The sequence below is a fragment of the Megalobrama amblycephala genome, linkage group LG8 (genome assembly GCF_018812025.1).
Source record: "Megalobrama amblycephala isolate DHTTF-2021 linkage group LG8, ASM1881202v1, whole genome shotgun sequence".
Classification (NCBI taxonomy): Eukaryota; Metazoa; Chordata; class Actinopteri; order Cypriniformes; family Xenocyprididae; genus Megalobrama; species Megalobrama amblycephala.
In genome coordinates this window covers 17,779,768-17,804,361 of record NC_063051.1, presented here as the reverse complement: position 1 = coordinate 17,804,361, position 24,594 = coordinate 17,779,768, and the positions used below count along the sequence as shown (strand labels likewise).

Here is a 24,594-nt window from a genome sequence, read left to right as displayed (position 1 = left end):
CTCTGGGAGGTGCTGCATTCCAGTATAGGTTGCTGATTGAATGTGGCATGCGCATGAACTGCCAGATCCCAGTTCATCAACAATGTCATACCTGTGCAGCGGCACGGAAAGATGGCGTCTTCTTGAACACGGTCGTCTGTTCCCCCTCCGTTTGACACTAAGTAAACTCTGCCATTACTTTCAACTTCAAAACAACTTTTCACTAGCTGACAAGCTGAGGTGTAGATAGTGTGTTGAGCCCTTTGATGCCTGAACTATTCTTAGTGGTAGCTTTTTTCAGTGCCCTTTCCCTCACAGCCAGTGCATCGTGGAGTATCAACAGTGTTTTCTTGATATGTGTTTGGAACACAGTTGTGATCCAATTAAATATATCTAGCCTGATAGTTTCAAATACTGCCTGGAGCTCTGAACGTTTTAAAAAGCATGAAGTTTGTGGCCTCTTTTGTGTTTATCTCAGTAATGACACTGGTTCACTTTGCCAGCAGAGAGTATGGGTGGTGATAAGGGTTTTTCCCCCTGGCCTCTATATGTGCGAGGGATGGATATCTCTCAAGCTCTGACAGCGGTGTGCGCTTCAGTGACAGCAGTGTCAAAAATTCAATGTAAATTTAAGAGCTAGACTAAATGACAAAAAGAGGGTGACACAACATTCTGATGTTGCTAAATGAAATGAGAGAGGTATTTATTTGTGCTGATATGCATAATTGGTTTTCCATGTTATGTCTAAATCACACTCAAAAACTTCTGAATTTAGCATAATTTTTTAAATGTACTTTGAAGGATTCCGTTGGGTAAAACATTGCATCATGATTTTGGTGGAGAAGACTTCTCATGCCACCTCTGTGTCATATTTACATAGAGCCTTCGCTCTGGAATGCAACCTCTGGCTGTAAGGTGGAACATTTTAATGACTTACAATAATAAAATGACCACGTTTATCCTTTCAGTGTAAACAGAGTTACACATCTGTAGTGTTTAGGCCACTTCTTGCTTCACAGAGAGTTCATCCAAGCTGAAAAATGGCTTTGTGCAGTGTAAAACCGTATATAATATTGTCTCCTCTTATTATTTTCTCTACGCATGAGAAGCAACAGAGCATGGTTAAAAGCTAGCATTTTAAAAATGATTATTTCCTAAATTGTTTATTCGCAATTATTTATACTGATTATTAAATAATGTCCCTAAATATTTATTAAGAAAATCACTGAGTTTACATTAAAGGGTTAGTTTACCCAAAAATGAAAATTCTGTCATTAATTACTCACCCTCATGTCATTCCACACTCGTAAGACCTAATCTTCGGAACACAAATTAAGATATTTTTGATGAAATCCGAGAGGTAAATGACTCGTCCATAGACAGCAATATAATCAACACTTTCAAGGTCCAGAAAGGTACTAAAGACATCGTTAAAACAGTGACTGCAGTGGTTCAACCTTAATTTTATGAAGTGACATGAATATGTTTTGTGTGCAAAAATAACTTTATTCAACAATCTCTTCTCTTCTGTGTCATTCTCATACGCTGTTTACGTCCAGCGCTTCCAGGTTATATGTCAGAATGCCGAATCATTATTGGCCGGCTCCTGAGTCAGCATCACACGCATGCGTCTTGCTGCTCATGTGAACAACGTCAGCCAATACTGAGCCGGCATTCGGACGTAAACACGGAAGCCTTCACTGTGCTTACTGCGGCAACTGCATAAGGTTAATGACAGGGAAGAGAAGAGATTTGAATGAAGTCTGGGGGTTTTTTGGGCACAAAAAGTACTCTCATCGTCGCTTCAGAAAATTAAGGTTGAACCACTGCAGTTGACTGTTTTAACAATGTCTTTAGTACCTTTCTGGACCTTGAAAGTGGTGATATTGTTGTCTACGGACAAGTCATATATCTTGCAGATTTCATCAAAAATATCTTAATTTATGTTCCGAAGATGAACGAAGGTCTTACAGGTGTGGAACGGCATGAGGGTGAGTAATTAATGACAGAAATTGAATTAAGCCTTTAAAATCACTTAACAAAAATAAGTGAATTTTTCTTAAGAGAAATTTACTTTTTGTTAAGCGATTTCAATGTAAATGTACATTTTCTTAATGTTAGGAGGGTTATATATGGAGCTCTTCAACACATCTGATATGCAACAATCTTGGCAGTGATTCAGATACCTAATAACTTTAATGATTCAGAAATCATTCCGGTGTTCAGAAAACATTTCTTATAATGCTGAAAACAGTTTAATATTTTTCAGGAAACCATGATGCATTTTCCCCTCAGGATTCTTTGAAGAAAAGAAAGTTCAAAAGAATGGCATTTATTTATCTACTTTATTTATTGCTATATGTTTTATCTTCAGCCATTAGGACACAGTATGAGTGCAGCCTTGCAGACATGGCCTTTATAATGAGAAACAACAGAGTCATTTAGGGGGAAAAAATGTGCCTTATAACGTGCACTGGGTACCAGTCTCTCTGTATACTGAAGCCCTCTAAAAACAAAGGCCTAATTTCTTTATGCTTGAACTGCACCAAAGTTGATACTGCACATATAGGGTCCAAAAGTCTCCATTTTAAAAAAACTGGGATTTAAAATCTAATTTAAACCTGGAAATATATAGAAGGTTTTAGGATTTTGAAAAACTGTAAATAACAATTCTTATGGCTTACAAATCTCAGTTTCATAATATTAATTTTTCACTCAAATTGTTTGTAATAAAAAATATTTTATTTTTGAAGAAGAAGAAGAAGAAGATGACAGCATTTTCACTAGTGATCTCATATATTCTGACCCCACTTTGGACTACATAAAATATATCAGTATTCTCACTGGTGCTATAACAACACAACTAACCTAGATGTTGTGCAAGCTGAGCATAGCAGGAAGCTTTTAGGGGCTACTAAGGTGTAGTTTCTGTCACGTACATTTATTCTTCTCTCTCGCCTCATGTTTCTGTCAGGTTTTACTGGAGCCAGCAGGTCAGCGGGGTGCCTGAACTCATCTCCCCACACACAATTAGAGGAGCAATCTAGGAAGTGATAAAGAGACAGCCAACCCAGCGCAGGACACAGCCCGAGGGAACTGTGGGCCAGACTGACTGCATAATCAATATCCCTCCTGCTCCAAAAAAAAAATGGCACGCTATTTACTGTATGTGCCGATTTACCATCACTTATATTAAGATATTATATGCATTTATGTTTGCAGTTGATGCTATGTGAATACTTTGTGCCATGTAGACTACTTGTGAAAATGCATAGGCTACTTATGCCAGTTTATTCATCTGTTTTTGTTGTTATCCAACGGAAACAGAAAGCATACAAGCACATCTTGTCGGTTTCATCCACCATCTGATAAACTTTGTGTCAGTCATACAATGCTAACATAATCAATGGTGCATCCGTTTTCAGACATCACTGGAGCTTAAACAAAAAAAAATCTTCTATTGCAGAAAGGCTCACTTAACTTCACAGGCTCGTAGGCTACTCCACAGTGACATGTGAGAGAAACAAAAGTCAATATTGTGCTTTCAAAAGAGCAAGTACTACGATTGGTCTTGACATGAAGGTAACCCACACCCCTCTGTGGTGCAAGCCACCGATAGGTGGAGAACACATAGGCTCTGCCCTAGAGTGGTGGCTGAATTAATGAAGCACTCTATTCACCAAGCCATGTGAGAACCCTAGTGGTTATGTGCTCAGTAAAGGTCAGTGAGACAAGGTCATAGAAATCAATGGAGAAGCGTGAATGAAAGTGTATTTGAAAGACCACCGTCAAATCTTTTGGCACAGTACAAACATTACCAATATAAATATATTTATTTATAGAATTTATTTTATATAAACTATTTTCTATTTTAATATATTTTAAAACGCAATTTATTCCTGTGTTGGCAAAGCCGAATTTTCAGCAGTCATTGCTCCAGTCTTCAGTGTCACATGATCCTTCAGAAATCATTCTAATATGCTGATTTGGTGCTCAAGAAACATTTCTCATTATTATCAATGCTGAACGCACTTGTGCTGCATGCATAATATTTGTTTGATTTAAAAATACTCTGATATCATAAATGTTTTTACAGACACTTTTGATCAATTTATTCTTTAAAAAAAAAAAATTAAAATCATACTAACCCCAAACTTTTGGACAGTAGTGTATTTAAAATGATGTACGCTTACATTAGATGGCATCCAGTATCAGTGGCCTAGTTGTAGTAGTAAAAGCTGAATGGGATTTCGCTGCATGGTGGCAGCCATGTTGGGGTCACATGACCAGTCGAATACGACTCTCATTTTATCAGACCCCTGTTATCGGACACTTTGACTGATAGAATTCTACCATAGAAATGATTGCAAAAATAAGATTAGTGTGATATTCCGAATTCTGCATATACCACACAAAAAAATAAAATAATCATAGTTGACCAGCGCATCTCAGTTTTGAATGATGCTGCATCAACAAAAAGAAGACATATCGGTCAGAGCAACATTAATAAGGATGACTGGATGCACCTTCAATGTGCATAAAAAGAGCAGGAGGACTGTACTGAAAGTCAAAATAAGAAATATAGCTGGATATCAGAGCTCTTTGTTTGACAGTAGCTGCCTGTGACTTCATATGGATAGAAGTGTAATTTCGCATTTATTCATTAGCAAACATTTTTTCCCCAAAGCAACTTACAAATGAGGAACTTAAAAAGGCAATGCATCACAGAGGCAAAATTATTCATATTTTCTGTAGTGAATGCCTTGGATTTTTGGTATCTTCAGGTGCATCTTGAGATTGTTGATGACCTCTTGGTGTGCAAGTAGTTATTGTTTTAATGAAAGAAGGTTGAGGGAGAGACAAAAAGAAATGGTGAGAGCCTTCTAAAAGTCTTCTGAGGCGTGATTAGTTTCTAACCCATCATGCTCTTCTCTCCCATTATTCCCCTGTCAAGGCAGCTTACAGTAAAATGCCCACTGACTTCACAAAGGCTCTCGACACTTCTTCCAAGAAACCGTGATCCATTGCTCTAATGAGGTAGGCCCTGGAGTCAGGCAAGTGTTTTTCTTTTGAAGAACCCTTAATGCATGGTGGCCTTTTAACTCTTTTCTTTTAATACATCAGTGAAGCTCTACTAATCAAAACAGGTCCATAAAAAAACAAGCCCTTGCTCTATAACCCTGCACTGCATTATTATTTTTTTTTTTACTGTATTTACACACACTAAATTCTTTACAGTGAATTGTATATACCTGAAATACTCTTGAGATTTAATTGTTATTTGATACATAGTTATATTATAAATATTAAATATGATTTATCAAATATTCTAGGCATTACAAAAACATCTATCACATGAAAGATATTCAGTAATTTCTGACATTTTCCTTTATGACGTGCTACTCAGTGCATTTCAAGACATGACATTATTTCACATGACTCTAGAGTCATTTCCTGTATTATGTAAAGGATTTGAGTATTCAGAAACACAAGACTATGAAGTGGCCAAAACACAGCCAATCCGCCTTACAAGCTATTGTACAATTGATGAATTTTGAAAACCAAACAAGCTTTTTTTTAAAAAAAGGCTATCAAAAAACCTATTATGCCCCTTTTCACAAGATGTGATATAAGTCTCTGGTGTCCCCAGAATGTGTCTGTGAAGTTTCACCTCAAAATACCCCACAGATCATTTATTATAGCTCGTTAAATTTGCCCCTATTTGGGTGTGAGCAAAAACACACCGTTTGTGTCCCTTTAAATGCAAATGAGCTGCTGCTCCCTGCCTGCTTTCCAGAAGGGGGCGGAGCTTTAACAGCTCGCGCTTCAGTTGCTCAACAACAAAAACAAAGCTGGAGAATCTCACACAGCCAAAATGACGATTGTCGGTAACGGTGTTCAGCCTTACATTGTTCAAACCAGAGTCAGACAATGATAATGAGACTCAGGAAGAAGTTACAACTTATAGAATGCATGACAACAACACTCTACTACAACTCTTCCTCTTTTCTAAAGCAGCCCAACATGGCCTCGTCCCCTTTGTTGTGTGTTCCCAGGAGCAGGGTTTATGTAAATTTTGGGGTTTGTGACGTGACCAACCCGGGAAGAAGCTCATTGTAGTCCCTACCAGCCATTTTTTGTAGTCCTTAAAAAGTGATTTCTGTAAAAGAAAATATCTTCCTTTGCATTCAATTTTGAGCATCATAACTTTGCAGATGTTGTTTATGCTCAAATAGCAACATTACACACCAAGGTTGAAAAAAAATGAAATAATAATCAAGGACCTCTTTAAGGAATTGGCATGATGTAGCAGAAATTTGCTAACATAACATTTAAAGATGTTTGAACCTGGATCATGCATGGGAACATTAGTTATGTGTTGAGTGAATGACAGCTGTCAGTAAAAAGCGCAATTGAGTTTGACTAGATTGAGAGAAGTCTCTTATGCTCACCACGAGGCTATTATAATATATTTTAACCCTTAAATGCATTCTTCGGGTCTTTAATGACCCGGGACGTCATTCACTCCTCTTCGTTCATTTTTTAAAGTTAGACATCAACCTTCTTGGTATTCCTCAATCAATTCATTATAAAGAATATAACAAGAAAAAAAATCATAAAATTATAAAAGGATGCCTATTTTTGTATTCATTTTTTTGTAAAAATTGTATAGGGTCGCTAACGACCCGAGGTGTGTATGAGTGTACGTATACTTTTTCTTCACAACAATAATTGAATCTTAGATGATGGAATAAGTGCAATTCAACTTTATTCCACAAGGTGGCAATGTCTGATACACAATGCTGAAGTGACGACTCTTTCAGACAGAAAACGAAATAATAAGAAAAACATGAAATTGCTCAGCGATTTACTGCAGAGCAAGTACTGAACGCAATCAAATATGACTGTAAAGTTCTGTTACTGGATGGATCTGGTGAAGCTGTTAGCAATCGAAATATTGATTTTGAAGATGTTGAAAATTATAGTTTTGAGAATACGTTTGAGATCGCGAATGGGCTCATGTTTGTGACCTCAAACATAAAACTAGCCCATTATTTGCTGAATTTACTGGGAAATGAGCTCTGACGAGGACAGTGGTGATGGCATAAAACATCTGCTCAAATGGAGCCCTTTCAAGCTCCAAAAGGTAACAAAATATGCTTTATTTTATTCTTCTGTAATTGTTACTCTAATATCAGAGGAGTTTTATATTATCATGACAGGTAGAGATCCATCAGTGTTAGATATAGATCCGGGTCGATAAAGACCCGAATATGTAAGAATGATTGGTGAAACAGTCATGCATTTAAGGGTTAAAATGTAATTTATTCCCGTGATGGAAAAACTGATTTTTTTTCAGCAGCCATACTGTCACATGATCCTTCAGAAATCATTCTAATATGATGCTTTGGTGTTTTATCAATGTTGAAAACTGTAACAATGTAAAAGTCTTTATTGTCACTTTTGATCAGTTTAAAGTATTAATTTCTTCTTTTTTAAATCTTACTATGTATAAGTATACAAAACAAGATAAAATGAGGCGGCATGTAAGCAGAAATAGGGCTGGAATGTATTTGGGTCAAAAGGGTGGTGACGAGTTTGTGCAGCCACACAACAGAGGAAATGGCAGTTTTTTCTTCCTGAAAGCATGCCGCTTAAGAGACAGACATGTAACGTATTATAACCGCATAAACGTACTCGTGCAAAATGGGTTTCCGCAGCCACGTGTTCTACCTTATTAAGAAACTATCTTTTGAGGGACACGTGAACGTGACAATCATTGAAAGAGAAATGAGGCTTTAGATTTGTTGTGGTGGTGGGCTGTAAATGCATTTCTCGAGTGATGTTACAGCTTTGTTGTAAGTAAACAATGATATTTAAATAGAAAACAAATTAATGAAACAGCATGTGTCCATGTGTTTTTGTTTGCACATGTGCATTTTTCATTATTTGCTTTCTATGGGAGATAAAAAACCTCTCAGATTTAATCAAAAATATCTTAATTATATGTGTTCAGAAGATGAACGAAGGTCTTGCAGGTTTGGAACGACATGAGAGTGAGTACTTAATGACAGAAATGTTTTTTTTTTTTTTGGGTGAACTAACCCTTTAATGTAAGTACGCCTTGCAAACATGTTTAACTCTGACACCTTACATGGCAACCTTGATAACCATTATCACCTTCTTTCTTTCTTTATTTATTCTTATCTTGTTCACTCAAATCTCCACAATTGTAGAGCAGCCCTTGGTGTTATGGTTTGTAAATGAGATGGCTCAATTGTGAAGGTGATTGGGGGAACTAAATCCATGGGCCATTAGCAGCTTTTTAGGTTAGCGTTTTCTGCACTTCTGCCATACTTAAGCCATTATGCTGACCCACCAATCCATTGTAAAAGCTATATGCAGCTTGGCGTATGGGGTGATCAGTACGTCTTCATTATAGAACATTGGAGAAATCAACATTTTTTTAAAGTTTGTACATATTTGTGCACAGACAGATCAGTTATAAACTATATTTTGTGCAAAATGTCTGTGCTGCAAGAGCTTGTGTTTATATATGGTGGTTGCAAGAGTGATATTTTCTTTAAAGCTAATTAAATATGCTCTTTTCCACTAATTGATTTTGTGTCCTAAAGTGGAAAATCAGTTTATTGCATTATTTTATCTTAAATTTTGTCATTTCCTCTACAGATGTGTAGTACTCAAGCATTTGCTTTCTGACACAAAACATTTTGTGCCAATGTAATCTATAAGGAAGTTCAAAACCATGTTTGCTTCAGTGATGTCCAAAAAAAGCAGATGTGAACTATCTGGCTTCTTCACTAGGAAAAACTGCAGTTGATGTTGTTGTTGAATTTGGATTCTGTGTATTTTGTGCACTGAGCTATGTGCTATACAGTAAAACTACAGGACAAAAGAGCAAGAGAGAATGAATGAACTCTCACAAGTTTGAATCTCACTGTCCCAAATAAAGGTGCTTTTTATGGAATGATCAATCTAAAAATACACATCTCTGTGGTCTGCTCCATTTAAACTGATATGAAACTGTACAAGATGTGACTCACACACTATTTCTGAACATGTGCAGTTATTTATTTTTGTACATTTTGAGAGTGGCGCCTCTCCAAACAGATCAAAGTCACTGCATGGGCAAGATGGAGACAGACAGAATTAATAATACTTGTAACACAGATTTGAAGCGAAACATAGACCAAACTATAGTGATTCTTGTATTTGATTCTCAAATTTCATAATTAAAATTGAAACAAAATGTAAAAATGCTATAGAAAAATGGTTTATTGGTTAAATGGAAGTTACATTACAACAATGAAGAATCATACAAGATTTAATATTAAATGTCATTTTACAGTAATATATTGTTGTTTTTCGCAAGTAAAGATATGAATTATATAACTCACTATGAAAATATAAAATAAAAAAATATTTTATTAAATTCAGCAATACGTGTTTTACCGCAAAATATTGTTAAAACTATATCATTTTTTGGTCCCACTTTATATTAAGTGGCCTTAACTACTATGTACTTACATCAAAAAATAAGTACAATGTACTTATTGGGTTCATATTGAATTGCAAAACACATTCGCAGCTATTGAGGTGGGGTACGGGTAAGGTTAGGGAAAGCTTTGGTGGTATGGGTAGGTTTAAGGGTAGGGGTAAGGGTTAAGGGATGTGTCAACAGTGTAATTATAAATGTAAATACAGAAATTAATTACAGATGTAATTACATGCAGGTGTTTTTAAAATATAAGTACAATGTAAAAACATGTATCTGCACAATAAGTGCATTGTATCAAATGATTAATTTAAATGTAAGTACATAGTAGTTAAGGCCACTTAAAATAAAGTGGGTCCCATTTTTTTAACACAAACAAAAGTCACCCATAGTTACAGTATATGGCGACAAACAGTATAGGATGTAACGTTGGATTTAATGTATGAACAATATACTCTATTGTGACTGTCCTCAACAAGTGCTAATTTTTATATATAATATATTTATGGAAAATGATTCATATTTATTAAATCACTGCTGTTTTTAAAAAAAAATCAAGTTACATTTCAGATACCTGCAAAAATTTGGGGATCCCAAAGGCAATTTTGGTCACAAGTTCTGTTGTTACTGTTGTTACACAGTTCATTTATGTACGGGAAGAAGGAGGCGGGAACCGGCGAATGTTAAATACTTTTAATATATAAAATAAACAAACACAAAACGAAAGTAAAATGCCACACAAACGTAATAAAACGTAACATAAAGTCCAGCTCCTTCTTTTATGCTTCTGGAGCTCCTCCGTAAGAGATACGAGACCGGTGCGACGCGCAGCTGACGGTCATTATCACTTGCGCCACCGGCCTAGCGCCGTTCTCTCATGGCTCTCGCCCCGCCCTGCTTGTCACAGTTACCAATACCGTTCAGTGAAATTTGCGACCATAGTTGACAAACGATGCTTTTGGGAAATGCACCCCTGATACTCTTGATTCATATTATGAGCTATTTGGTGAGAGGCCTTAATACATAGCACTTGTAATATATATCTCATTATTTGCTACTTGAAATATGCTCTATATCAGAGCTACTGGAGCAGCTAGGGACTCTAGGGACATTTCCTCTTAGAGTTGGCAGGCTTGAAATCATGTCCTTATGCTCTACCACTGAGCCACATTCCCCTGTTTACAGACCAGATGTCCTTTATTACATTCTCTTTACTCAAATTGTGCTTTATATAGCTGATATCTGCAAATGCTTGGGAATATTTATGATACTGACATCAAATTACTGTACAGTTATGATTTTCAGGCTTATAAGACATTTTCAGTTACAACTGATTTTATTATTTTAAATGACTGAGGGGAGTTTACATCTGTCACTGGAAACATCAGTGAATGGTGATATAGAAGTGCAAATTATAAGGGCCTAAAAAAGTGATTTATGTGAAAAAAACTTCATGTAGTTTCCTCCTGGACAATGTAAATATATCGACTTTGACTTTGGCTTAGGTCTTCAAATGTCAACTTGCCAAATTATGGTTTTGTAGCTCTGTTAGTCGCTATGCTAGTACAAAGTTTGCTTTGCATCCAATCATTGATAAGACAAGTTAATGTTTAAACAACACTATAATAACTTAAAGAACTCTGCAGAAGCCCTAAACACTGATTGTTATCTGAGCTCCAGAGATAAATGTTTGTGTTTTACAAGATTGTGCCTAAGACTTATCTCTGAGTTAAAGTTTTAAAGGATCAAAGGCTTACAGCATCTGATGTGGCCTGACATGCTAAATAATCTGTTTTTATTGTTACTAAGTATTACTTACAGCAATACGTTTGGATTTTAAAGTAAAGGAGAGGATGAACTGGAACAAAACTGCAATATAGCAAACAAGTGGTCTGCAGACGATTGAGCTGAAGAAAACACTGTAATCAATACAGACACATGCATAACATGTTCCTTTAATATTAGTGACCTTGAGTAACTTGTGCGTCAGAGGTCACTGCCAGTAGTATTCCTCATTCTGAAGGGTTATTACTATTGAATGATAACATATCTTGTAAAAATGTTTAATTTATAGGTTAAATAATATTTTTTGACATGAATTAAATCATGTTTTTTAACAAACAACCTTATGAAGTAAGTAATATTGAATATATGGTTCCTGTGGATCCTCCACTTTACCTCACATTTGAAATGCTTGATTGCTTATATCATCGCAAAATGTAATCTCTCACTCAGCGATATATTTAAATGGATATATAGTACATCTAACTTTATCCACATACATACAGTACACTCACGTACAGCAATATATACTTTATAGCAAATCTATAGCAAACTGCTTGGTTGTTTATATTGTCTCAAAATGTTAACTACATTATCGCTCCGTGATGTATATAAAGTTATATACATCCAACTTTATCCACATACATACAGTACATACACTCACATAAAGCAATTGCTACAATATAGCAAATTTTTGCTGCATGATTTTTTTTTATTGCATATTATTGCAGTGTCAGTAACACTCTATTTTACTCTATTTTCACTCTATTAACACTCTATTTTGTTACACACTATACATGTATGTAATTAGATGCAACTAACCCTAAACCAAACACTAATCCTAATCCTTACATGTTGCTAAATGATATTACACAGTACTTAAATATATAATTACAATGTAACTAAGACACCTTAAAATAAAGTGTAACCAAAACTGCATATATATATATATATATATATATATATATATATATATATATATATATATATATATATATATATATGTATGTATATATATATATATATATATATATATATATATATATATATATATATATATATATATATATATATATATATATATATATATATATGTATATATGTGACCCTGGACCACAAAACCAGTCATAAGGGTCAATCTTTTTAAATTGAGATTTATTCATCTATCCATTTATCCATTGATGTATGGTTTGTTAGGATAGGACAATATTTGGCCAAGATACAACTATTTAAAAATCTCGAAACTGAGGGAGCAAAAATAATTTCAATATTAAGAATATCGCCTTTAAAGTTGTCCAAATGAAGTCCTTAGCAATGCATATCCCCTCACAAAAAAAAAAAAATACATATATATATATATATATATATATATATATATATATATATACAGTAGGAAAATTACAAAATATCTTGGAACGTGATCTTTACTTAGTATCCTAATGATTTTGGCATAAAAAAAAATCTGTAATTTTGACCCATACAATGTATTGTTGACTATTGCTACAAATATACCCGTGGGACTTATGACTGGTTTTGTGGTCCAGGGTCACATATATAAGTACTGGTCATCTGTCCAGGGTGTTTCCCTGCCTATGGCCCAAGACGCATAATGTTCACAAATCATGGGTCAAGAGCCCAACTAAAGGAAACACTGATCTCCATCATGGTAACGTCAAACGAAACAATAAAACAACATCTAAACCTCTGTTAGTTCTCAATAAGAACTTTTCTAGACGAATGACAGAAATAAAGTCAATCTGGCTAGTAATAAGTGATGCTGGTAATGCTGTTTGTGGTGTTTAATCCTCCTCTGCTGAGATTTTGAGAGATTTAATGTCTTTTATCTTCAGTTGATTTCATCTTTCTGTTCTTGTTGTTTCTCTTTCCTTCATTGATTCTGCTTGTTAAAAGCAGGTGTTCATCAGTGTCTTAATTCACACACACATTTTATATTGCTGTAGGCTACTTCCTCAAAAACGTCAAATATTACCCAGAATGCATTATTTTCTATGGTATATGCCTGTGGAAAACACAGGCTAATGGAAAACAGCATGTTACTGTCGAAATTTGGCTGTTTTTTTACAGCATTTTTTTACAGTGTGGGATAGTCTTCAGCATCCCTGCAAACCTACATAGGACAAGCAGTTTGGAAAATGGATGGGCGAAAATTATTCTTAATTCAGTTTTGCAACTGTTCTCACCCTATGTGAGTGTGAAATACAACACAAAATGTGTGTTGTTGTTTTTTTAATTAAAAAATTACTTTATATGCCTAAAAGAACTGTTCAAATATATTATTTAATATGACTACATCAATCTGAATAAATTTGGTTGGAAGTAATTATTAAAGAGTCAGATCAGCTAGAAATAGTTTTTTGAGGTAACATGTCCGTTTTTACTTTTTATAGTATATATCATTTTCTCAGTACAAGTGTTCAAATTTCCTGTAAAAGTTCCTCATTCCATCACATTGTTTAACACAATGAATGATAGATTGGAGAAAAAAAAACATTCTGTTTACACAAACGTCTGGCCATAAAGTGAGATTTTTCTTTAAGTCATCTATCTCAGGGTCTTCAGCAGACTTTGGGAGGGGGCTGGAAACATCCCCCAAAAAGGTTGAATCCCTGACCATAACTGTTTGCTCATTTTGAAAATTATCTGGATCTGGATGCAAAACATCTGGACAGCACATCCCAGAGAGCCTTTAAGACGGAGGAAGTGTTGAGAGGTTCCACAGAATTTCACTTCAGGATGAACTCAGCACATGTTCTGCAGGCTCTGCGCCTGCTGATGGTTTTCTCCACGGTCAGTGCTCAGCAGGGCTACATGTATGATACCGGTGAGGAGTGGGTGAATACCTGGCGCCAGGGCTTCAACTTTCAGTGTCCCCATGGTGAGGTCTTAGTGGCAATCAAGAGTTACTTCAGTGAGAAAGAAGGCTCGGATCGCCTGTGGAACTTTGAGTGCCAGAGGACTCCCTACGGCTGGGGAGAGCCTAGCGAATGCTGGTGGGACGATATCAACAGAGCCGGGATGGAATGGTATGTCTGTATGTATGCGGATACCAAACACAGATCTCTGTAGTTACATCTTTGCTATTGTGCAAAACACATTCGTGAGTATGTTTTGACAACATTCACTGTAACAGACTATGAAAACGACACCTTGATGTTTCAGTCAGTATCATTTTTAAAATGTGTTACATAGAGATACATACGGTAGATAGAATTAAACTGAATATTTTTGGCATGTTTGCCAAAAAAAATTCTGTAATAATGCAAAAATGCATCTTTATTAAAATGATTATTTTAGAACTTTGTCAATATATATAAAATAAATGAAAGAGAGCTTTAGATAAGGAATAGTTTATTTATAGTTTTCGGACAGTTATTTGGAAATAATTTTTGATACAATAATTTTTGACATCCTGCTACTCAGATATCTCAAATATATTGTTTTGTATGATAACAATTAGAAAAGATGATGAAATGACACCCTAGTCAATTAATATAATTTTTAAACTGTGTGTTTAATATTGCGATACATGGAGAATTGCTCAGTGTCCAGTGAATAAACATGAATGAAAGTTGGATTTGTGATGAGGAATATCAGCTTTTGGACAGTTATTTGGAAATAATTTTTGACGCTACACAGATATCCCCTGTGCTGCGAATATTTTTCTGCTGATCATGCTTAAAAAGGTTTTGGTTTGTGTATGCTTGGTTTCCACTAAGTAAAGTGGAGAGCTCTCTTGCATATGATTAGACTCAGATGTGAATGTTTACTGAAAGCACTAGCTAATGCTAGCTTTCAGTGCTGAGTGCTTGCTTTGACAACTTCATGATAATTTGTTTGTCAAGGGGAAAACAATGAAAGTTCTTAAATAGGACTGGAGAGAGACAAGTAGATGTTTGGACCAATCCAGGTTTCATATGTCATTTAATCCTCGCCTCAGGTCAGCTGTTCTCAAAAAACCACAAGCCACAGAAGAGATATAATGGCAACACTTAAGTTTAAGAGCCTTGTTTACTGCCAAAATGAAACCTTAACAAGCTGCCACAAATATACCTCTGACATCTTTGAATCCACATTTGTGAATCACTTTAGTACTGACATCTTATTTAGAAAAACACTATGGCATTTCAAATTTAAGTTGTGTTATATGTTGTATTAAAGGTTGTAGTTTCTTGCTGAAGCACTACAAGATTGCTATTCAGAACATCTTGGACTCATCTAGGTCTGATATTTCTAATGAACTGTCATGTGGTCCTGGATACATGCTATTTTAGTTATATGTGCCAATATCTGACAAATTTTTGAGATAAACTATATATACAGACACAGACAAAAGCATTCCAAAGGAATTTGAAAAAGAAATAGAATGTTGAAGTGTAATTTAACTTGATAATATAAATGAAACAACAAAGTGTCTGTCAGCCAGCTTTCATTCAGCTGCACATCCAGGGAGCACAAACACTTAAATGGGGAAATTAGACTAAATTACTTAGTGCACAGAGCACAGCAATTATAAAAAAGTCATTGTGATGATAAACAGCAATTTGATGTTCTTGTCATATAAACAGGGCTGCACATTAAAGCTTCACAACTTTGTCACATTCATAAATAATATAAGGATATGGAAATTAACATTAAAACGTCACAGTTGCTCATAGTACATGCAGTTCTGACTGTTGATTACAGCTAAATCAACTTAACGATATGATTGATGAAGTGTTCTCTCATTTTTGCCAGGTTTACACAGAGACACTAACTTCTCAGAGTGAAATCTGACCAATTAAAGGCTTATGAGACATGCTTGAACTGCATTAAACACTATAAGCTTTGTTGTTTTGAACACACTCAGGATTAAACTTTTCCTGGTATAATAATCACATTCTGTACTCAGAGTGCTGCAATGCCAGGACACTCTATGAATGGATATTTTGATAATTAATAACTGCTGCCTTGATTTAAAACATAAAGTTCAAACTGAAGGAAAACACTAGAAACTATGATAAGAAAAGCATATTGTGCACTAGTTTAAACATTACACTGGCCACTTTCCTTGTCACAATTACCTTTGACATGCTGCTTTGGAACAATAAGTATTATGAAAAGATCTGTTCGTCTAGAACTGACTTTTGTGTTTAACAATGCAATAGCCATTCCCACATCTAGACTCTGGTTGGCCACAGGAACGTGAATGTTTGCCCAGAACATTACAACATGAAAAATGATTCAGAGTCCTCTCATGATTTTCCCTCTACTACAATAAGCATAATGTCTTGATATGCTTGCCTTATTTCCTTCCTCCATTTTTTTTTCTAATTATGTGATGTATGATGTAACACAATAAATGTCACGGTAACTTTATGTGATTTTTATTTTATTTATTTATTGGCTCAGGTTTTTCCTGTCATGGCTAGAAAGACCCGTACGATGACTTACAATCCATTTGATTCTCATAACAAAAGCGACCTTATTTGACCAGTTCTACAGCTTGTTAGAACAGGAAAAGTGTGGTTGCTGCGATCAGTCTCTGAGGGCATAAGAAAAAGAGCCAAGGGCCATTCGGTGTTCCATCAAGTTCTCTCTCCCTTTACTCCAAAAGCAATGGGAGAATTTTTTCCAGTGGGTTAATTGGACTCAGTATAGTTTTCCCTGATCTACTGCCCAACTTGTGAGATTTCCTTAGACCCAGTACCAGTGACCTCAGCCCCTGTCTGTTTCTTACTGCTAGAGCTTTGTGAGGCAATACTGTCTGTCCATCTTACTGCATGGTGGGAATTTCACAAGTTTTGGACTGATAGCCATGGCTAATACATAAAATACATTGGTAACACTCTATAAAAAAAAAAAAAAAATAAATAAAAAATCTGTAAAAATAGGACACAATGTACTGTATTAATTTTTTTTTTTTACAGGTGTTTTACCTGTATTTTGAATTTTGAACTTCATTGCATTGTGTTTTAGGGCTAATGGAAATGTCCATAAAATTACTGGATAATGTCCTGGTAATTTTCTGCCAGTACATTATCCATTTTTTTACAGATTTTTTTTTTTTTTTTTTTTTTTTTTTACAGTGAATAAAGAACATCTACTTTGAATTAACTTTAGTTACTTAGATTTCTTTATATATTTTTTGGCTACATATATATATATATATATATATATATATATATATATATATATATATATATGTGTGTGTGTGTGTGTGTAATGCATTACAAGTAACTTGAGTTACATAATCAGATTACTTTTTAAAGTAACTAGTAAAGTAACGCATTACTTTTTCAATTTACAACAAAATATCTGAGTTATTTTTTCAAATAAGTAATGCAAATTACTTTGGTTTCCTATGTATTGACTGACAGCTCTCCTGTCGTCATGTTGAGAGAAATCGACAGTAAGTGCAGAGGCATTGTGTCTAAACATGATGGTTATTGTAGTTCTAGACTAAATGTGAGCATTTACTCATCTCACTTGCACAAAAGTAGTCAGTATTCCACAAAATGTATGAAAACAGTGAAATGCAATCTCAGAAAATTGCAAAACCTGCAATAATTAAATATATTAAATTAAACAAATGTACTTTATGTATTTAATCTCACTTTATTAACCAATGTTTTTGCTGCTGACCTTCATGATCCAATTCAGCCATACTAATAAGCAAAATGACTTTAGATAAACATCATATTTGTGATCAGCCTGAAGCTTATTCATTTCACTTTTGCTGTGAAAGGCCTTTACATTTGACAAAAATATAATCTTTTGTTGTTATTAAAAAAACAAACAAGCAAGCCCAGTAACACAATTAGTTACTTTTTTAGAGAGTAACTCAATATTGTAATGCATTACTTTTAGAAGTAACTTTCCCCAACACTGTATGCAGTATCTCACAGAAGTGAGTACACCCCTAACACTTTTGTAAATATTTTATTATATCTTTTCATGTGACAACACTGAAGAAATGACACTTTACTACAATGTAAAATAGTGAGTGTACAGCTTGTATAACAGTGTAAATTTGCTGTCCCCTCAAAATAACTCAACACACAGCCATTAATGTCTAAACTGCTGGCCACAAAAGTGAGTACACCCCTAAGTGAAAATGTCCAAATTGGGCCCAATTAGCCATTTTCTCTCCCTGTTGTCATGTGACTCATTAGTGTTACAAGGTCTCAGGTGTGAATGGGGAGCAGGTGTGTTAAATTTGGTGTTATCGCTCTCACTCTCTCATACTGGCCACTGGAAGTTCAACATGGCACCTCATGGCAAAGAACTCTCTGAGGATCTGAAAAAAAATAATTGTTGCTCTATATAAAGATGGCATAGGCTATAAGAAGATTGCCAAGACCCTGAAACTGAGCTGCAGCACGGTGGCCAAGACCATACAGTGGTTTAACAGGACAGGCTCCACTCAGAACAGGCCTCGCCATGGTCGACCAAAGAAGTTGAGTGCACGTGCTCAGCATCATATCCAGAGGTTGTGTTTGGGAAATAGACGTATGAGTGCTGCCAGCATTGCTGCAGAGGTTGAAGGGGTCAAGTTTGTGGGCGGTCAGCCTGTCAGTGCTCAGACCATATGCCGCACCCTGCATCAAATTGGTCTGCATGGGTGTCGTCCCAGAAGGAAGCCTCTTCTAAAAATGATGCACAAGAAAGCCTGCAAACAGTTTGCTGAAGACAAGCAGACTAAGGACATGGATTATTGGAACCAACATGATAATGACCCCAAACACACCTCCAAGATGACCACTGCCTTGCTAAAGAAGCTGAGGGTAAAGGTGATGGACTGGCCAAGCATGTCTCCAGACCTAAACCCTATTAAACATCTGTGGGGCATCCTCAAACAGAAGGTGGAGGAGCGCAAGCTCTCTAACATCCACCAGCTCCGTGATGTCATCATGGAGGAGTGGAAGAGGACTCGAGTGGCAACCTGTGAAGCTCTGGTGAACTCCATGCCCAAGAGGGTTAAGGCAGTGCTGGAACATAATGGTGGCCACACAAAATATTGACACTTTGGGCCCAATTTGGACATTTGCACTTAGGGTTGTACTCACTTTTGTGGCCAGCGGTTTAATGGCTGTGTGTTGAGTTATTTTGAGGGGACAGCAAATTTACACTGTTATACAAGCTGTACACTCACTACTTTACATTTTAGCAAAGTGTCATTTCTTCACTGTTGTCACATGAAAAGATAAAATAAAATATTTACGAAAATCTGAGGGGTGTACTCACTTCAGTGAGACACTATATATATATATATATATATATATATATATATATATATATATATTTTGTCCAAAATATATTTAAAAAAAGTTAATTTTGCATTTTACTGTTTACAAAATATAAATTGATTTAAAAAAATATAATTTTAAAAAATATTGATTTTAGCCATATGCAAAGTTTTAGCCGGCATGACCTGTAATTTAGACATTCTTCTAAATGGAGAATCAGTTGTTTACATTACGTAATTTGAATATATATCCCTAAATCAGGGACTGTCCTTTAAGAGTATCTTCTTTTTTCTCTCCCTCTTCACATCTGAATTGCACTATGGCATAGATGACATTCTACTGGGAGAACGATTCTGGCTCTAAATCCTATTGGTGGAATGGTTTCCCATTGCGTTAGTGTTGCTATGACAAAAGTCTGGCGCTGCTGGTGGCTGGGGAGCAGTGCAGAGCTCATGATTGTGTCCCTGTTGTGATGACAACAGTTTGTATGGGCTATAAACAAGCAGCCACTCTAAATAAACCTGTATTTACAGAAACCCTTAAAAACTACTCTCAGTCTCGCAGTCACCTCAGGGGTGACATTTGCCGAGTTTACAAACTTGAATGAAAAGCAACTTTAGTCTTCTAATTATAGACTGGTTAAATCAAATTAGAATGGCTTGTAATGACATGTAAATCTCCTTTAGCACACTCCATGACAGGTAAACATCTTTCTACTGTAACAAACTTAAATATGCTGCTATTCATAGTCAAAAGTCAAAGTTTATCATACCTGTGGAAGTTTAATTATAAGGGTTAAATGTGCTAAAAAAGAAAACTATTATGGATGATGAATGAATATAATGGTTAGTTCTGGTCCTTGAATCAGATTAGACGAGAGGCATACAAAGAGTGCTGATATAGGACCCCAATAGACTGAGAAGCGTCTCGCTGCAGCCTGCGGTGGACACCCACCGGGCCACATCCAAGAGTGATGTCAGAAGCCAGGCCCATGCCACCCTGCAGCCGATTCTTACGATTTTATTAGTTATGTCAATCACAGCACTGATTGCCTACACTAAACACTTATCACTAAACCTACCTGTCACTGTCACCAATGAAATGACCTGCAGGGCTGGATTTCTGCTAAAGTGGTTTAGTTGGGAGTCATGAGGTGACGTATTGGGCATGGCTTCTGATGTGACACTTGGATGTGGGGGTTGGATGTCCAACGCAGGTAACAACGAGGCCTACTTGAATAGACTCGGACATTTGACTGTATCAAGCATTCCTGGAGGTTACATCATTATGCCAGCAGGTGGCAGCAAGTGAGCTTTAGGAGCTAGTCATTGAATCATTTTACTCAAACCAATCGTTCAACTATGCTGATTCATTTAGGAATGAAAAAAAAAAAAAAAAACTTTGGCTGCATCCGAAATCGCATACTCTTTTAAGTAGGCACTTATGTTAAGTAATTATGCCATAACTGCTAAAAAAGTATGTTCTATATAGCTGTATGTAGTATGAATGTAATCCAGACATAATACATTTGCCATGTTATCGTTATCATGTGACCTACCAGCAACAGTTGCGTCGCGTCATTGCCATTCACAGATCCACTCCCATGGTCTCATGGGATAGTAAAAAGTCCATTGTGCGCACACTTCAGAATCTCACGGATGTAGTAGGTCATCCGGGTACTTTTTGCCTACTCTTTTATGAGTACTGTGAATTCATATATGACTTCTTTTGTTCACCCATATAAAATAGGAAAGATTTCGGATGCAGCCAGTCTTTATGAGTGAGTCATTGAATCAGTCACTCAACCAGTTCGATCAGCAATGCTGATTCTTTCTGAAATGAAACAAGTTAACTGTTTTTATGAATGAGTCCTTGAGTCATTCACTCAAACGATTTGTTGCAATGCATTCAGCAATGAAACTTTATGAGTGAATCATTAAATAATTCTGTCAAACAATTTGTTCAAAAATATAATTCATTTAGGAACAAAACCCCACTACTTTGGTCAGAGAATGCTGTGATTTTTCATTATTTTCATTAGCAAAGGAAAAAGCCACAAAATAACTGGCGATATTGTGTCTAAAATGTAAGTTACTTCATATTAACTTCTCATTTATTTAACTGTAGTTCAATAGCAGTATCTCACTCTCAATCATGTTGTTTTTTTCCCCCTGAATATCTGTATGTCTTGCAGTCAAATGACTCTGATATTCAAGAACAACCTATGGAAAATCCAAAAGATTAATTTCAGGATCTTCTTTTAAAGCCCTGTAATGGCAGAATGGAATGAATGGAGCCAAACAAAGGGACATAACTAATGTTAATGCATGTTTGTCAGGCACACGTTGCTCTTGCTGTTTTAGTCAGCCCTTCAGTATAAACAGGAAGATGCACACAATACAAGGTCAATAGCTAAAGGCAAGCACACCTCACAAGATCACATGCCATATGTGAGACAGTTTCTTTTGAATCCACAGAATAGACAAATATTACAAAGCTGTGTTTTGAAGGATTCATATATTTAACAAATAACAAATGTTTATTGTTTAGCCTCTTCGCTCTTATAAAAGCCATATTTGTACTGTCTACAGGTCCTCAGTTTGCACTAACAATGGGCTGGTTGCTGGCATTCAAAGTCAGTACTTTGAAGCGGTTCTGGATCGAGAATGGCAGTTCTACTGCTGTCGATATGCCCGCAAATGCCCGTATTCCTGCTGGTGAGTCTTGAAACACCAAATGGTGTTCTAATATACTCATACATTTACTACAAACCTCAACACAACAGATTATTTACTGTTATAAATATTATGATTATGTGTCCTCTGGAAATTAGATTAAAACTGGACAATAGGATGTCTTTCAGATAATTTATCTATAACCTTCCTTTTAATTGCATTTTTGTGGTTTATGCACAGGAAGACATCTGATGTTCCAGAGTACCACAGAGAAGAGGGAGAGATGGTAATTCCCAGTTACGGCTACTTCATAAGGGGGGCTCAAACTACATTCAGTGGTGTACTGAGGTTTGTGAACACTTCATCTTCCTTTCCACTTGGTGCTGGAGGTTTTGTCTCTAATGTCATAATAACATCCATTTTATAATAAATGGATCCATTTTATTGACTGTTAATGCATACAAAATTGTTTTCCTTTTGTGGGAGCTAACAGTCTATTTTTTTCAATGCTTTTCAGGGATCGGCAGTGGAAGTACATCTTGTGCCGAATGACAGACTTTGATTGTCAATTTGAAAATTTCTAAACTGCATTAATCACTTAATGTCCTTATCGAAAAACCTATGCTAAATGAGCACATGAACATCACCACAAGAGCATTTAGAATAGCACTCACAGAAAGCATATGACATACTCCAATTTTTTATTAGCTTTACAGTTTACAAATTATTGGTTTGCTCTGTTTGTAAGTCAGCATGGGCTGCCATGTTCTCATATTTTGCAGTTATTTCTGTTATTTCCATGTTTAGGGACAAAAACATTTTTATATTGTTGTGTATTATAAATAAGCAGCACATACATTTATGTTATGCAACCATTTAATAAAAAATGCATGAAATTTACAGTAGTTTGAACACTTTGAATATCACTCAACACTTATATAGCAGCGTAACAGTTTACATTACATAATCATGCTAAAAAACACAATCCCACTTTATATTAGTTGGCCTTAACTACTATGTACTTACATTTAAATTAATCATTTGATACAATGCACTTATTTTGTACATACCAACGCTATCTCACGAGTCATGACCAACTCGTACGTATTTTACGAGGTGGCTACTTCGTACAAATTCGTACGACCTCACTCGTACGAATTCATACGATTTGTCTAAAACCCAGTAATGGGTAGGTTTAGGGGCAGGGTTAGGGGTAGGTCATTCGTACATATTCAGACGAATTTGGCAACTCGTATAATAAGTACGATTTAGCAAAAAACATTGTGTGAGGTCGTACAAATTTGTACGAATTAGCCACCTCGTAAAATACATATGAATTGCCGTGAGTTTGGTACATACATGTTTTTAATTATACTAATATATTAAAAATACCTTCATGTAATTACATCTGTAATTAACTTCTGTAATAATTACACTGTTGACCCAACCCTAACTACCATACCCATACCACCAAACCTGTCCTAACCTTACCCGTATCCCACCTCAATAGCAGCAAAAGTGTTTTTCAGTACAACATGAACACATTGTACTTATTTTTTTGATGTAGCCTAAGTACATAGTAATTAAGGCCACGTAATATAAAGTGGGGCCAAAAACACTTTTGCTGACCATTTAAAATTCTGCTATCTCCAATGCATTTTTGAATGGTTGTTGTAGAAGTTCAAAATACTCTTTTGGTAAATTTTTAAATCAAGGTCTCAAACACTTGAAGCCTTAAAACATGCTGAATTCTTTGGGAAAATGGGTAGAACTAATAAAGCAAAGGTTTCTCCCATGGTCTGCTTGTTTTTTTTCTGCATTGTGCAACACTCATGACGGCTGTTTACTTCGTCATCCTTTTTCCATCTGTTTTCAGCTTTGCTTGAACAAGTGACTTATTTCTCCAGTGGATGTGGCCAGATTACATCTGATCTCTGTGTATAAATGTAAATATGCACAGATGTATTTGTAGGTGTTTATAAATACTGAATACATCTTCTACTGCTTTTTGGGCTATGAGAGTGTATGCAAAAACAGTGCTGTAATTCCTATAGAATTATGTTTTTGCATTTCTTTGTCTATATATATAATATTTCAAAGCTCAAATCTGCATTTTTGGTGAGCATAACAGATTTTTTTTAAAATCGTAACGTATAATTACTGTATAATTCAAAGCAGACATCACTAAAAACAACAATATAGCTTCTAGTTCATTAATTGTGTCAAATTCAGTTCAGTTCAGTCACGGATTCGTCCGACTGATTCAAGCAGACAACTCATCTTTTTAAATTATTCATTAAAAGAACTAACTCACAAGAGTCATTCATTTAGGAATCAGACTACTCTTGTCACACTATGTTTTTGATTCGCTAAAAAACACCAGCTCAAGAGTCAT

At 35.6% G+C, this 24,594-nt stretch overlaps 1 protein-coding gene across 1 annotated transcript; it reads left to right on the top strand.

Moving 5' to 3' along the window:
• The first annotated feature begins 13,938 nt into the window (after positions 1 to 13,938).
• dpt (dermatopontin) lies at positions 13,939 to 23,994 on the top strand. The gene is made up of 4 exons (XM_048199757.1): positions 13,939 to 14,322; positions 22,116 to 22,241; positions 22,440 to 22,547; positions 22,717 to 23,994. Exons 1-4 carry the CDS (start codon positions 14,033 to 14,035, stop codon positions 22,781 to 22,783), a joined length of 591 nt encoding a protein of 196 aa, XP_048055714.1. The 5' UTR covers positions 13,939 to 14,032; the 3' UTR covers positions 22,784 to 23,994.
• Positions 23,995 to 24,594: the final 600 nt, after the last annotated feature.